Below are 14539 nucleotides of genomic sequence, written 5' to 3'. Positions count from 1 at the left end.
CATTTGGCCATGTGGGAGTCCAGCACCTTAACCACTATGTCACCTGCTGGTCCCACCAATTCCTTGACTTGACAGCAATTCACACATGCACACTCAAACTCACCTTGGGCCTGTCTTATGTTTTCAGTGTAACCAGTTTGCTTGTAACAGTTGAAGGCTGGAAGGTAAATACATACAAAAGACTCTACCACCTTAATTTACCTTTAGTCTTTAGCCTACATACTCATTCAGCAGGCAACGTATGTCCCTTGAACAGAACAATGCTCAAGTCCTCTTTTCTTTCCCCCCAGGTACAGTTTATCAGTAGATTGCTCTGGCTATCAAAGAGTTAGACACTGAGCAACATGAGTGACAAAAAAGAACAATGTTCTCTCAGCCATGGTGGCGCACAGATGAGAAGCTTGGGTTTGGTTCCCGGGGTCACCCTGAACACACCAGGTGCAGGGTTCACCCCTGTCATCCCAACTGACAATAAGACTAAGGCAAAGAGATCAGGACACAGTGAGATCCTGTCAGAAAATGTCCCCATCTCTCTCTCTCTCCCTTTCTCTCTTCCTCTTGTCTCTCTCACTTCTCACTCTCTTTCTCTCAAAAGAAAAAAAAGCTAGTAGTGACGATTAGTGTAGATAAGCAGCCATTATTTCAGCTCACACACACTGCGACGGAGGCTGCACCTTGGATTATAGACATGTTCTCATTTCAATATTTTTCCCCTCCTTCCTTTTGCAGTATATGTGTGTGTGTGTGTGTGTGTGTGTGTGTGTGTGTGTAGTATTCCTTTCCAGAGAGGGTCACTGCACATCACAATCCTTCTGCCTCAGCCTCCTGAGTAGTTGGGGCTACAACATGTGCCACCACAACTGGTCTTTTAAGGCCTTTTCAGGCCTTTTAGGGCTGCGAATTGAACCTGAGTCTCCTTCATGTCCTCAGTCTCCTGAGCAGCAGTGTCAACCAGCATGCACCACCACAGCTGGGCTGTATTCTCACTGCGATTTTTACAATGTTACGGGTATGGCACTACTCTAGTTCCTGTTTACCAAGTGGAGTATCTTGAAATCAAACACGTCTAAACTTAGAGAAAGAGCTGTCCTGAGTCGGGAAGTTTCTCCAGCAGAGCCAGAGCTGTCCCACTTAGTGCAATGAAGAAAAAGCGAGAGAGCCACGCACCTTCGTGACACAGCCAACAGAGGTCATCCCCACATCTCTGATCCCAGGGGCACTCTAATACTGAGGTAAAGGGGGTTTCTGATATTCTGAGGTTAGCCACCTTGCTCCAGTCTCCTATTCAAAACAGTTTTTCTATCTAAACTCAGGAACACAAGAAAGAGCATCAACACCTCCTGGAACTAAAACGGGAACCCTGAGACTCATCCTTGTCTATTCTTCGTCCACTTACCACCCCACTTCTAGTGACCCTTCTCCAATGCAACCATCTCACACCTCTCTTTGGGCAATGACAGCAGCCTAACGAGCTCCTAAATGTAGAGCCTATGGATTTGCACACACACACCACAGCCCAGGAGCTCATACCCAAGCGTAACTTTGTCAGTTGTCCCTTAGAAAATGTTCCTGGCTACAGCTCACCCATCACAGTAGCCTGGCTTTTCACAAGACAGCATCCATCATCTCTACTTCTCTCATCTCTCCAAAAGGCACTTTTCTGCATCCTTACTCCGGCCCTCCCCACACGAATGCCACCTGAGCTCTCAGGCCAACTTCTGCTCATCCTTCAAATCCAGAACCTGGTCTTCTACTAACAACTGCATCTCATTCTTCTACTTTGCTAGTCCTGCAGTGCTGAATGAACCACCCACCCCAATTCTTTTAGAGTGGGACTGACATGCTTATCCCGTACGTACCAAGTGTTTTAGGTCATTGGGAAAGCCATGACATATTTTCCTATGTTTTTCTATGCAAAAATGCATCATGACTTTCCCAATGACTCAAGAGGATTACAAATAGTATTGAAGTCTCATTTCTATGATTCAGGGCAGCTGTCTGTAAGCCAGTAAAAGCCCTCACCAGAACCTGACCACCCTGACCCTGGAGTTGGGGCTACAACATGTGCCACCACAACTGGTCTTTTAAGGCCTTTTCAGGCCTTTTAGGGCTGCGAATTGAACCTGAGTCTCCTTCATGTCCTCAGTCTCCTGAGCAGCAGTGTCAACCAGCATGCACCACCACAGCTGGGCTGTATTCTCACTGCGATTTTTACAATGTTACGGGTATGGCACTACTCTAGTTCCTGTTTACCAAGTGGAGTATCTTGAAATCAAACACGTCTAAACTTAGAGAAAGAGCTGTCCTGAGTCGGGAAGTTTCTCCAGCAGAGCCAGAGCTGTCCCACTTAGTGCAATGAAGAAAAAGCGAGAGAGCCACGCACCTTCGTGACACAGCCAACAGAGGTCATCCCCACATCTCTGATCCCAGGGGCACTCTAATACTGAGGTAAAGGGGGTTTCTGATATTCTGAGGTTAGCCACCTTGCTCCAGTCTCCTATTCAAAACAGTTTTTCTATCTAAACTCAGGAACACAAGAAAGAGCATCAACACCTCCTGGAACTAAAACGGGAACCCTGAGACTCATCCTTGTCTATTCTTCGTCCACTTACCACCCCACTTCTAGTGACCCTTCTCCAATGCAACCATCTCACACCTCTCTTTGGGCAATGACAGCAGCCTAACGAGCTCCTAAATGTAGAGCCTATGGATTTGCACACACACACCACAGCCCAGGAGCTCATACCCAAGCGTAACTTTGTCAGTTGTCCCTTAGAAAATGTTCCTGGCTACAGCTCACCCATCACAGTAGCCTGGCTTTTCACAAGACAGCATCCATCATCTCTACTTCTCTCATCTCTCCAAAAGGCACTTTTCTGCATCCTTACTCCGGCCCTCCCCACACGAATGCCACCTGAGCTCTCAGGCCAACTTCTGCTCATCCTTCAAATCCAGAACCTGGTCTTCTACTAACAACTGCATCTCATTCTTCTACTTTGCTAGTCCTGCAGTGCTGAATGAACCACCCACCCCAATTCTTTTAGAGTGGGACTGACATGCTTATCCCGTACGTACCAAGTGTTTTAGGTCATTGGGAAAGCCATGACATATTTTCCTATGTTTTTCTATGCAAAAATGCATCATGACTTTCCCAATGACTCAAGAGGATTACAAATAGTATTGAAGTCTCATTTCTATGATTCAGGGCAGCTGTCTGTAAGCCAGTAAAAGCCCTCACCAGAACCTGACCACCCTGACCCTGGACTTCAAGCCACTAGGACAGTCAGGAAATACATTTCTGTTTCCTAAGCCACCCAGTCCACGCAACTTTGCTATGGCAACCCCTGTGCTAACATAAGGCACCAGTGGTACCCTGCCTTGTCTCTCTCTCTCGTACTATGTATTTCAGTTTGTGTATCCCAGCTAGGTGGATTTATGGATTATTTTATCTGATTACAACTAAATTCATCCTCCCAAAAAGAACAAGTGGCTTAAGAATTCAGCAATGAGATCACAGATTAAAAATGATACCAGTTACACAACAAGAAGCACATAAAGCAAGGCTACTCTGATGGTACAGCAGTAACCCACTGCCTGTGCAATGCTAGGTCAATATGCAAGTTCACAGGTTCAGTTCCCAGGTCAACCTATCCATGGCTCATGATCCTAGCTGACTGGGAAGTCAGGGCAGGAGGATGGGTGCATGAAACCATATTGAGAGTGCTCGTCTTGTTCTCTCTCTCACTCTCATAAAAGAAATAAATGTTTTTAAATATATATATAAATAAAGAGACCAGCAGTTGGTGTAATGGCCATGTCGCTGGACTCCCATGTAGTTGTCTGCAGTTCAAGTCCCGGACCCAGTAGCTTAAACTCATGCCAAGCGCATGTACTTGCATGCCCAAGATCCCAAGAGGAAAATGGAGAAGAGATTGCAGCGTGGCCATCCCCCCTGGGTGGTGATTTCTCATTTTCTGTCTCTCTGTCTCTTTCTTTCTGACGAGCGCACGCGCCCTATAGCAAAAACCTCTCCAAAAAAATGTAATTAAACAACAGCAGAATTAACACTTTGGTTTCTAATAAAAGTCCTCCAAACCATTTTACAAGGTTAAACATTAGGATAGTCTAATCAAATCTGATAAATCAATCAAAATATTCAAAAGGATCAAGGTTACTAACAGTGTATACTTAACACAATTCCTAACTAGAGATATTGGGGAATACATATTGGTTCTTGAGATAATAACCAATGCTGTCATGTGCACAGATATATAGATATATATATATATTAAGCATTCATGCTGAATAGTTTTACTGATGGGATGTGTCATCCAGAAGGTCTGGAGAGCACGGACACAGGCGGAGAGCACAGGGGGCAGGAGAGCTAGGTCTTCTCTCAGACCACAGTCTTTCCTAAGGCTGTCCTGAAAGCTGAAACCTGCCAACACTCTCCAGTGGCCTCCTGAGTTATGGTACATGTAACTAATACTGAAGATACAGAGAATAACCCATCGGAGTGAACGGCAACATCCCAAATTCAACTCCACCACATGTGTGACTACCTCTAATATGAAATAGTAAGAGGACGTAAAACCTATGACTTACGTTTTGAAGAGCTGGCTTTCATCTAAGAGAAGAGAATAGGTCAGCATTTAAATGACCAAACTCAACCACATGGACTTCGGGAAATTTCTTTGTGAAACATCCCTGCATCCCAACAATGGTCAGGCCTCTCCTTTTGTTCTCTAAACATTGTCCCTCCTGAAAGGGTTGCTGATTAGCGTTTCTGAGTAAGTGTTTGCTGTCTGCTGAGTGACTCAGTCATAAGTTGTACAATAAACACTTAGAGGCAACTTTGTCGGTGATGGCACAGAAGATCACAAGCCTAACCTGAGGAGAAACAAAATTTTTCGCTGTCCACTTTTTATGGTCCTACTTTTTCCACTTGTATATAAGTAGAATTTGCCAACAAACTCATAGTTCCTACTAGATCTGTTTCTGGTTAATTTTAAGATTTCTTTTTTTTTTTCTTTTTTGAGAAAATTGTATACTTAAAAAAGAGCTGTAAAAATGGCATAAAGTTGTCTTCTAGCCTTCTATTTCCCCACCATGTTAACACCTACACCACCATAGTACAGTTATCAAAACTAGAAAACAATAACACGGGCACCATGCTAACTCAGTTATAGACTTTATTCAAGGTTTAGCAGTTTTTATACCAGTGTACTTTTTCCTCTCCAGGATCCGACTTAGGGACCCACACAGCTTTTAGTTATTATGTGTCCTTAGGGGCTGACAGATGGTGTGGTGGTTAAGGCACTGGACTCTCATATGGTCAACCACAGTTTGAGTCCCAAATCTGGCAGCTTGCTTGCTTGCTTTCTCACTTTCCCTCTCTCTCTAGTAAAATCAAAAAATGATAATTATGAATAAAATTAAATAAGTCTTTTTAAAAATGTATTATGTGTCCTTAGTCTCTTCCAATTCTGGTAACCATACTTCCACAAAATAAGAATATCACAAATACTTTCAATTCTGGAGGGATCAGGAAGGGAGAAAAGCTTTTTTCAATTCTGTCATCAAAAAAATTAACAAATTGCTGAAAAAAAATCTTTAGATCTGGAAAATGAAGTGCAAACAAAAATCAGTAATGTTTTAGTTAAAAGTCATAAACTCTATTTCATCAGAAAAAAAATTTTGTCTCACAAATCCTGATGCTTAATTTGTTTTTTGTTTTGTTTTTTGTTTTTGTTTTAGGTTTCTGCCATAGGGTATATGTGCTCACCAGAGAGAAACAGAAAGATACAGAGAGAGGAAAAGTGAGAAATTACTCCCTCAGGGGGCTTGGCCATGCCACAATCCCTTCTCCATTCTCCTGTCAGGATTTCAGGAATGATCTTCAAACCACTGGATCTAAGACTCAAACTGAAGTTGTCCATGCAGAAATCCAGCACCCTAACCACCATGTCATCTGCTAGCCTCCCTGATACATAATTCTTTTTAACAGTAAGAATCAGAAATGCTCTCAAGTCCACAGAAGAAAATAAGAGTTCATAGAATTTAAAAAGAAGGGAGAGGGGAAATTTACTGACCCAGTTCCCAAACATTTACCTATTTCTTTCTATACATGTGGGTGGTATTTCAGACAGGATCTTCTCTGTCACGATCCTCCTTACTCAGCCTCGCGAGTAGCTAGAACTATGGATATATGCCACACAACCAGTTCTTCAGGGTGGGCTGGCACTATGGTTGCCAATGTTTCTCCAAAACTCATGGATTCAGATTTGGTTGTGATGGGACTCAAGAGAGAAAAAAATTAATCAGACTATCAAAGGTGGGGTCTTTAGTAAGAGATCAAGATTGAGGTCATTATTGACCAAGATTGACTTCCGGTGGGTTCATAAGGAGAGGGTATAAGACAGAGACATGAAATGGACACAGCCCTCTGCTCTGTGTTCTCCCTCACGATGTTTGGAGACACTGAGAAACCTTCACTAGAGATGGCCCCTGGACCTTGGACCTCCAACCCATGGGCTGAATAAGCCTCTATTCTCTCAGATTACTCAGAGTTGGATATTTTTCCTTATTAACCACAGAACAGACTAGACAGCTGGGAGTCAAACCCAGGCACCCCATAAGGGCTCAATCTGCTGAGTAACAGCATCAACTAGCACGCACTACCACGCTGGGTCATGCCTTTACCTATTTTTACAAATGGGAATGGCACAGATGTTTCTTGGGTCAAATTCAAACCATGCTTAGTTATCCACCCACACAAGGGTCAACTTGATAAAGAAATCACCGTAAAAGTCTGTTCTCTTAGACACTTGCTGTTTCCTTAGAAACACCGAATACAAAACTGGCCCAAGGCTGACACGGTTTTCTGTTTCTAAAAATACAATTCAAGAAAACGCATGCATTCGATGGCTACCTAAAGCACATGGGGCCACAGGCCCCCACTTCAACATTTTTACCAGCAGGATGCCTCAAAAGCCTTGTTCAGGTTGTGAACCTTATACTTGTAACCACAAGACTCTTCCATGGTCTTTGTTGTTGCTGATACGCACAAAATAAGGACTCATGATATGTTGTGACATCTGTGATCAGAAAACACAGTGCCTGGTTTGGAGATTAATGAAGTATATCTGCCTCTAAGTTAAAAATAGCGTACACGACAAGAAAATCTCGAGGCTGTTCTAAGGTCGGTAGACAGAATGCCTTCAACATCAGCAGTTACTCTTGATAAGAAATAATTTTGCCGAACTTGACAACGACAGCTGTCTCAAAGCAGAGATATGTAAACTTTGGTTTTAAAGATAATGATCTTTAGGTGAATCATAAGAAATTTAACGATTCTTACTTGGATGTTGGTGTTGCTGCTTTGTCAAATCGTAAGCAGCTTATGTATGAAGACCAGACTCCTACCTAAATTCTGTAGCTTTGAAACACTCAGAGAACTCTGCATTCTCATCGCAATGACATGGGCTCTGAAAGCATATGTATCGCTTATTCCCATTGCTCATGTACAAACTGGCTCTTGGAGATTATTTTGTTCTTTCCTTAAGACGAAATATCCTCTCAGACGTTAGGATTCCAGCAAATAAACCAATGATCCTATACAAACCTAGTTTGCAGTGCTTGAAAGTAATATTCTACTTCAAACATACCTTGGCAAAGCTCACAAAATATATAAATTTCTTTAAAGATAAACCAATCTGAAGAAATGCAATAACTTGACAAAGCTCAAATTCTCACTTTAATAATGATTTTTGCTAGCGAAAACGCCCACCTGAAGTGAGTGAGTCATTCAAAACTGAGTATCTGTAAACACTCCTAACTTGCTCTGAAGACCTCATTGCAAACATTGAAGAAAACTGCCTTACAGTGTTGACATTCGCTCTATGAAATGGTGTGCCGATCATCACAGAGCAAGACTGCATATGCCTGACATAAATATTGCTCATTCCTTTGATCAGTAAATTGTCTCAAGATATTTTCTGGAGGAAAAAAAAACATTTTAACTTTAAATATTTTTGAAAACAGAGCTACTGAAAATTAAAGATACACCACTAGGTTCCTCTGAATAGCAAGATTTTTGTAAACATTCAAAATTTAACCTATGATACTTAAAAGGGCAAGGCCAGGCACAATCATGTATGTCTGTAAACCCAACTATTCAGGAGGAAAAAGCAGAGGGATTACAAGTTCAAGACCAGCCTGGGCAACATAGTAAGATTCTGTCTCTTAAAATAATAATAATAAATAAACAAGTCTTTAAAGAGAATGTGATGCCATTCATATGAAATGTCCAGTACAGAGAAATCGATAGAGATTAAATGTAGATTAGTGTTTCTTAGGACTAGAGGGAGGGAGGGGAAAGGGTAACAGCAGTTAACGGACACAGGGTTTCTTCTTGAGGAAATGAAATGTTCCAAAATCAACTGTGGTGATGGCTGGACAACTCTGTGAATAGTCTAGAAGCCACTGAACTACACACTTTAGATTGCTGAATTTCACATTTCAACCTTGAAAGCATTTAAAAAGCAATACCAGGAACCAGATGGATACTGTAAACCCCAGGGGAACCATCTCCCCTGGACCAGAGTTTTCTTTTCTACTTTCATCCCCTCCAAGCTGAAAATTTTCTACCGCCTAGTGCACAGGAGTGACGACACTGGACCCATGTGGGAAGGTCCCAGGTTTGCTCCCCAAGGCCTCCCTCAGCCAAGCTCACTCATTTGTCTGTGACCTGGTCCTTTCGATGCTGAGGTGGGTCACGGTGTGAGGGCCCTGTTGGGGTGCCCTCACCCTCTCTCAAAATGAATAAACTTTATACAAAGGAGATATGGTTGTACACTTCAGGACAAAAAAAAAAAGGCTCTAGCTGGGTGGACACATACTGGACACATACACAATGCTACATGCATATGTGAATATTAAAACATCCCACTAATTACTATTCATTTCTAGAGGATGAAGGAAGTTATCATTCTCATAGAAAAGGCCCTAGAAAGTCACACTGTATGTCCCCACTTAATATATACCGAGTGTCCGCACTCTATAACTGAAACGGACGGGCTATAGGATGTACAAACATGAGAGATCGATGTGAATGCCAGATGTGATGTGTGTGGAGGAGTGGGGTCTGGCGAAAAACATTTGGAGGAGGGATACGAAGACAGCATTGTTGAGACAGGGAGGTAGTGCTGTTATATTTTGATCAACTCGACCAGGGAGAAATGTTCACATATTAGAATGATCACCTTGTAAGCTAAATAATGTGATTGAATGTATTAAAATAATGTAAATAAAAATAAAAATAAAAAAAGGAAGTCAATACCTATGAGAAAAAAACTACCTCATAATTCTTCATTATTATGATAATCCAACTTTATTGGCTTCAATAATGGAAAAGGTCAACACACCTACCACAGGCTTCAGATCAAACACTGGTGTTATTTTCTGTGTCAAGAACAAGATTTGGCAAGACATCCACATACATAGCACAGTCTCTACCAGAATTGCAAGGAACTTGCCAGAATTTGGAGTTCCCGTGCAGTGTACTGCCCTGCAGGGCTCAAGGCCACAGTCAACCTCAGAGATGACCTTCTTCCTGGTCTCCAAGCCTTTCCCCAGGTCCAGCCTCTCAAAGCATAGAGACCCAAATGTTAATGCTGGACCATGCAATCCTTGCCCTAAATTGTGCCATGTCGCCCCTCACTGACCCTCTCTGGTGCCTTCCAACAACCTCTCACCCCCACTTCAGCTCTGATCCCAGTCCTTAAGTCAAAGCACCAGTTTCCCACAGAGGTAAGCAGGAACAACTGCCACCAGACACATAATTCCAAGCCAAAAGGGCTTGGGGTGGGTGAAAGTAAGTAAGAGAACTCTGTTCTTAGTTAAGGGGGCAGTTCTCCGAGGTATACAATATCCAAGGAAATCAGACATCTCTGATTTAGTGGACTAGTGTGAGCCTTCTCTGTTCCAGCTGGTCCCTTCTTTTCAAAAAGCCCAATTTAGAAGCAAACAAACTGAGATAAACCTTCCATGCTCCCACCTGTAAGGAAAACCATTAACCTTTTATCAAGAAAAATTATATTAAGAAAAAGAAAGCCTTTATCAATTTCCTTTTATGAAAATATTTCTTTGAGTAGCTTTGTCAACTTTTGGCAAACATTCGTGGCCAAGATAAAAAGCCTTTGTTCAGAAAAATCAATGTGTTTATAAAACTTGACTTTGGTAACATTAAAGTGCTAAAATAACATGGCTCAATGTTTTGTAAAAATCCTTAAACTATAATGCTAAGAAGCTTTGTAATCGATTTTTTAATGAACTACAAGTCACTGATAACCATTAGTAATTCCTCTTTAAGCACACAGTTGAAGTGAATCAAATACTTTATTGACTATCAAGAGCCACATTTTAATTTCTTAGATGCAATCCAATGAATTCAGAAACTTATGTTCACAGTATATTCCATAAACTGTATAAACGCTAACATTTAAGATGCTATATTTCCATATTCTTCCACTTTCTGTCAAAAGCCAAGGTTTTGTTGTTGTTGTTGTTGTTGTTGTTGTTTTTATGGCTGAATAGTACTACTGAGTGAAGCAAGCCAGGCTATGAAGGAGAGACATTGTATGTCCCTACTTAATATATACCGAGTGACCACACTCTATGACTGAAACTGATTGTCTAAAGGATATAGAAACAGAGTAAATGGGTGTAAATATCATATATAGTGTGTGTGAAAGAATAGAGTCTGAGGAAGGACATTTAGAAGAAAAATAGGGAGGCAAAACATTAATGGCACAAAGAAATGTGGTATTATCTGTTGAAGATATTTTACAGTTTTATCAACTGGACTAGGGAGAAATGTTCACATGCTGAAATATTCAATTTGTAAGCTAAATAATGTGATTGAATGTAAAAGAGAAAGTGAAATAAAAAATGTTAAAAAAAAGATGCTATATCTCAACTAATTCAATTATAGACTTATACAATGCTTTAAATAGAATAGCTGGTAAATGCCTACTTTGTTCCTAGCCAACCCACCGCATATATTTATTGCTTCTCTACAAAACACAAACAAAAAAAAATGTACAAATGATTATTCAACAAGTAGCCACTTGGAATTCCTCTGAGTAGTTATAAAAATCAGTCTCAAAAGTTAGTTTTCAATATAGATTCCAGAACAGGTAATGAGGTCCCATCTCCAAAGCTCTTAGAAACCTTCACCTTCCACTGAAATGAGAGAATTAAAACAAAAATGAAGACTCCTATTTAATCCTATTTTTTCCTCCCAGCTTTAAGTATGCACAAACAGAAACCAAATTAAAGAAACTAATTGGAATTAAGCAAAAAAATAAAAAAGTGATATTACTGGAGTTTAAAAAGAAAAGTTAATTCATCGATTCTCATATCCTTATATAGTACATAGCTTTTTAAAAAAATTTTGCCTGAGGGCACATGCACTCACTGGAGAGAGAGGGTCAGAGAGATAACGCAAGAAAGCACCCTCCATGGGGCACGAGCACGCCACACTCTCTCCTCCTCCACTTCTCCTCCTTCTGGGATTTTAGGAATGTGTGAGCATGCACACATACACACACATACACACAACCAGCATATTTCTCAAGCCTCCAGGTCAGGGACTTGAACCCTCTGGTCAGTCATGTGCAATCCAGCTGCCTTAACTATGGGCTGGCCCTACAACATTTATCTTTTAAAAAATTATCTTTTTTTTTAAAGTTTTTGTCCTAGGGCACATGAGCTCACCTGAAAGAGACATAAAGAGTCAAAGTGAGCAATTACCTCCCAGGGAGATGGCCACTATGCCACAGTTCTTCTTCTTCTGGGATTTTGGGCAGGTACACATGCATCCAGCATGATCTTCAAGCCCCTGGGTCCAACACTCGAACCCCAGCTGGCCATGTGGGAGTCCAGTGCTTTAACCACTGCACCACAGGCTGGCCCCTGAGCTTTACCTCTTCAAAAATAATTTAGTGGAAGCATATGCAGGTACTTCAGCAAGTTAATGGAAAATAGAATTAAAATGCATGTTTATCCTGGTGCAAACATTTTTGAAATCCCATGCCTTGCTTTTTCACAATATGCATTTCCCATAAACTTTTTGAGAGCCCCTCATATGAGAATATATGAAGAAATGGAATTATTAATATATTACCAGTATAGGATTCTAAATGCTTTGAAGTACACTCAGAGTTGTGTAACCATCGCCCCAAAAGGAAACTTCAAGCATGTTAACAGTCCCTCACTGTTTCCCCCAACTCCTTCCACCGTCCCCAATCCTAGGAATCACCCATCTATCTCATATCTCTATAGCTTTACCCTTTCTAAATATTGCACATAAGTGGAATCTCATAATATGAGGCTTTTTGTGACTTCTTCCTCTTAGCATTATGTTTTCAAGAGTCATCTATGCCATCACACATATCTCCCTTGCCTTTCCTCTGATGGCCAAATAATATTTCACAGTATACTACATTTTATTCATTCTTCAACTGACAAACATTTACGTTGTTTCTGCCTTTTGGCTATTTGTGGCAACTCTGCTAAGAGTACTAGTGTAAAAGTTTTGGTATGGACCTGTGTGTTCGTTTCTTTGGTTATATGTCCTTGGGAGTAAAGCCACCAGGCCACGTGGTAACCTTACATCGAACCTTTGAAAGAACTGCCAAACTGTTTTCCAAAGCAGCTGCACCCTTTCCATTCCCATCACCAACGTCTGTGGGTTTCAATTTCTCCCATCCTTGGCAACAGTCATTATCTGCCTTTCTGATTACAGCCACCTCAGCTTGTGCAGTAGTAATCATCGTGGCTGATGCTCCGTATCCTAAACCAAGCCCGCTCTTTCTGGAATGGGGATGGAAGCTATTCTTCTAAGTTGCACTTTTAAGTACAAAATATGACAATGGTCATTTTTACACCCCAAAATATAGCCAGCAGGATGTAATACTCCCTTAATAAACGAAGGGTTCACCTCCACCTAATAATGCCATTATTCAACAGCCAGATCTCTCTAAATAAAGAGGTCTGCTAAGCAGTCTGTACAAGTACTAATGAAGTAGCTGGATATGGGGGACCTGCACATGGCATAATGGTTATGTCGCTGGACTCCCACGTAGTCGACCATGGTTTGAGTCCTGGACTCAGCAGTTTAAAATTCACACCAGGCACATGTGTGTGCGTGCCCAAAATGCTAAGAAGAGAATGAGGGAGAAGGGCTTGCAGCATGGCCATCGCCCCGAAGGGTGATTTCTACCTTTCTGTGTCTCTCTGTCTCTTTCTGTCTCCCCAGCAAGCACACGTGCCCTATAGCAAAAATATCTCGAAAAAAAGAAGTAGTTGGATACTTAAGCATTTAACAACAAAGTTTTAGCCAGAACTTTCAAGAAAAAAACATCAGACCAACATTCAGGTTTTCAATAATCTGTTACCTGAGCAGTCACTAACTTCTCTACACCTAAACAAGCAGTTCTGAACAGCTCCTAGAACTCCATCCTCCGAAGTCACTCCCAGGTAGAAAGTTGTCTAAGACTGAACGCTTAATGAAGTTTGAAAATGTAGGCATGCCTATACCAAACAACTAGCTTTGCACAGCAAAAAATTTGCTGTTCGGATGGGCCAGGTTCAATTTCCTGCTCTGCCATTTAGTAACTACACGACCACGGGGTCATTATTCAGCATCTTCATAGTTCAGTTTCCTGATCTGGAGGCAATAATGCCTGCTCAAAGGTTGCAAAGATTCACTAGGCTGGTACAGCTGGGGCATGGGGCACAGCCGCCGACAAAACCAAGACATCTAACTGTTAGCTTCTGCCCATCTTTCGGCTAACTCTGGGCAAAGTTCAAATGAAGACCTCAACATAAGCCATGCACCACTGGGAGCTGAGTGGGCGTCCTTGTGACCTGAGGGACTCCCTCCTTCAGAGCACGTCACCTTCAGGTCTGCAAATAGCTAAGAACTATCTTCTGGTTCCGAAGGAGACCAGGGGGGATTCCAGGGAGAGAGGCCAAGGATGAAAAGAGACCTCATTTCTGTCGGAGACCTTAGACTACAAACTTCCTGAGGGCTCACAGAGAGGCCGGCCACCAGGAGACAGACAAACGACAGACAGGTACAGGCCGTGTTCGGATGAGCCCGTGGAAGCGCAGGTGTGGACACCGGGCCCCGGGCGGAGGGGGAGGGGAGTGGCAGGCGCGGGAGGATGGGGTGGGAGCTCCCTGGGTGCGTGGAAAAGCTACCCCGGGAAGGCAGGTCCTTTCCCAGCAGTGACTCCCCGCGGCTGGCGTCTCGGCCGCCTTGTCCTACCTGATCTGGTTGTCGCGGAATTTGTTGAGATGCGGTTGGTTGAGGTAAATGGTGCGGGCCGTTGCCTCCAGCTGGTCTCCAACAGACGTGGCCCGGGACATCTCATCCTCTGCCTTCTTGTAGCCCAGGGAAGAACGAACGGGTCCTGCAGGGGCGAGGTGCAGGGCAGGAAACAAAACACAAAGAAGTCAGCCACCAGGGGGG

General features: G+C 42.3%; 1 protein-coding gene across 3 annotated transcripts in view; it reads right to left on the bottom strand.

The window, feature by feature from the left end:
* Positions 1 to 14539, bottom strand: part of ATP8A2 (ATPase phospholipid transporting 8A2) — a 693132-nt gene that overhangs the window by 634262 nt on the left and 44331 nt on the right. For all 3 annotated transcript variants that reach the window (XM_006159534.2, XM_006159533.1, XM_006159536.2), the window contains exon 2: positions 14336 to 14480. In XM_006159534.2, the coding sequence (XP_006159596.1) occupies positions 14336 to 14436 (101 nt within the window). In that variant the 5' untranslated portion in view covers positions 14437 to 14480. The remainder of the gene's footprint in view (positions 1 to 14335; positions 14481 to 14539) is intronic.

Source organism: Tupaia chinensis, unplaced genomic scaffold (genome assembly GCF_000334495.1).
Source record: "Tupaia chinensis unplaced genomic scaffold, TupChi_1.0 Scaffold000634_1, whole genome shotgun sequence".
NCBI lineage: Eukaryota > Metazoa > Chordata > Mammalia > Scandentia > Tupaiidae > Tupaia > Tupaia belangeri.
This window is presented reverse-complemented; position numbering and strand designations above follow the sequence as displayed.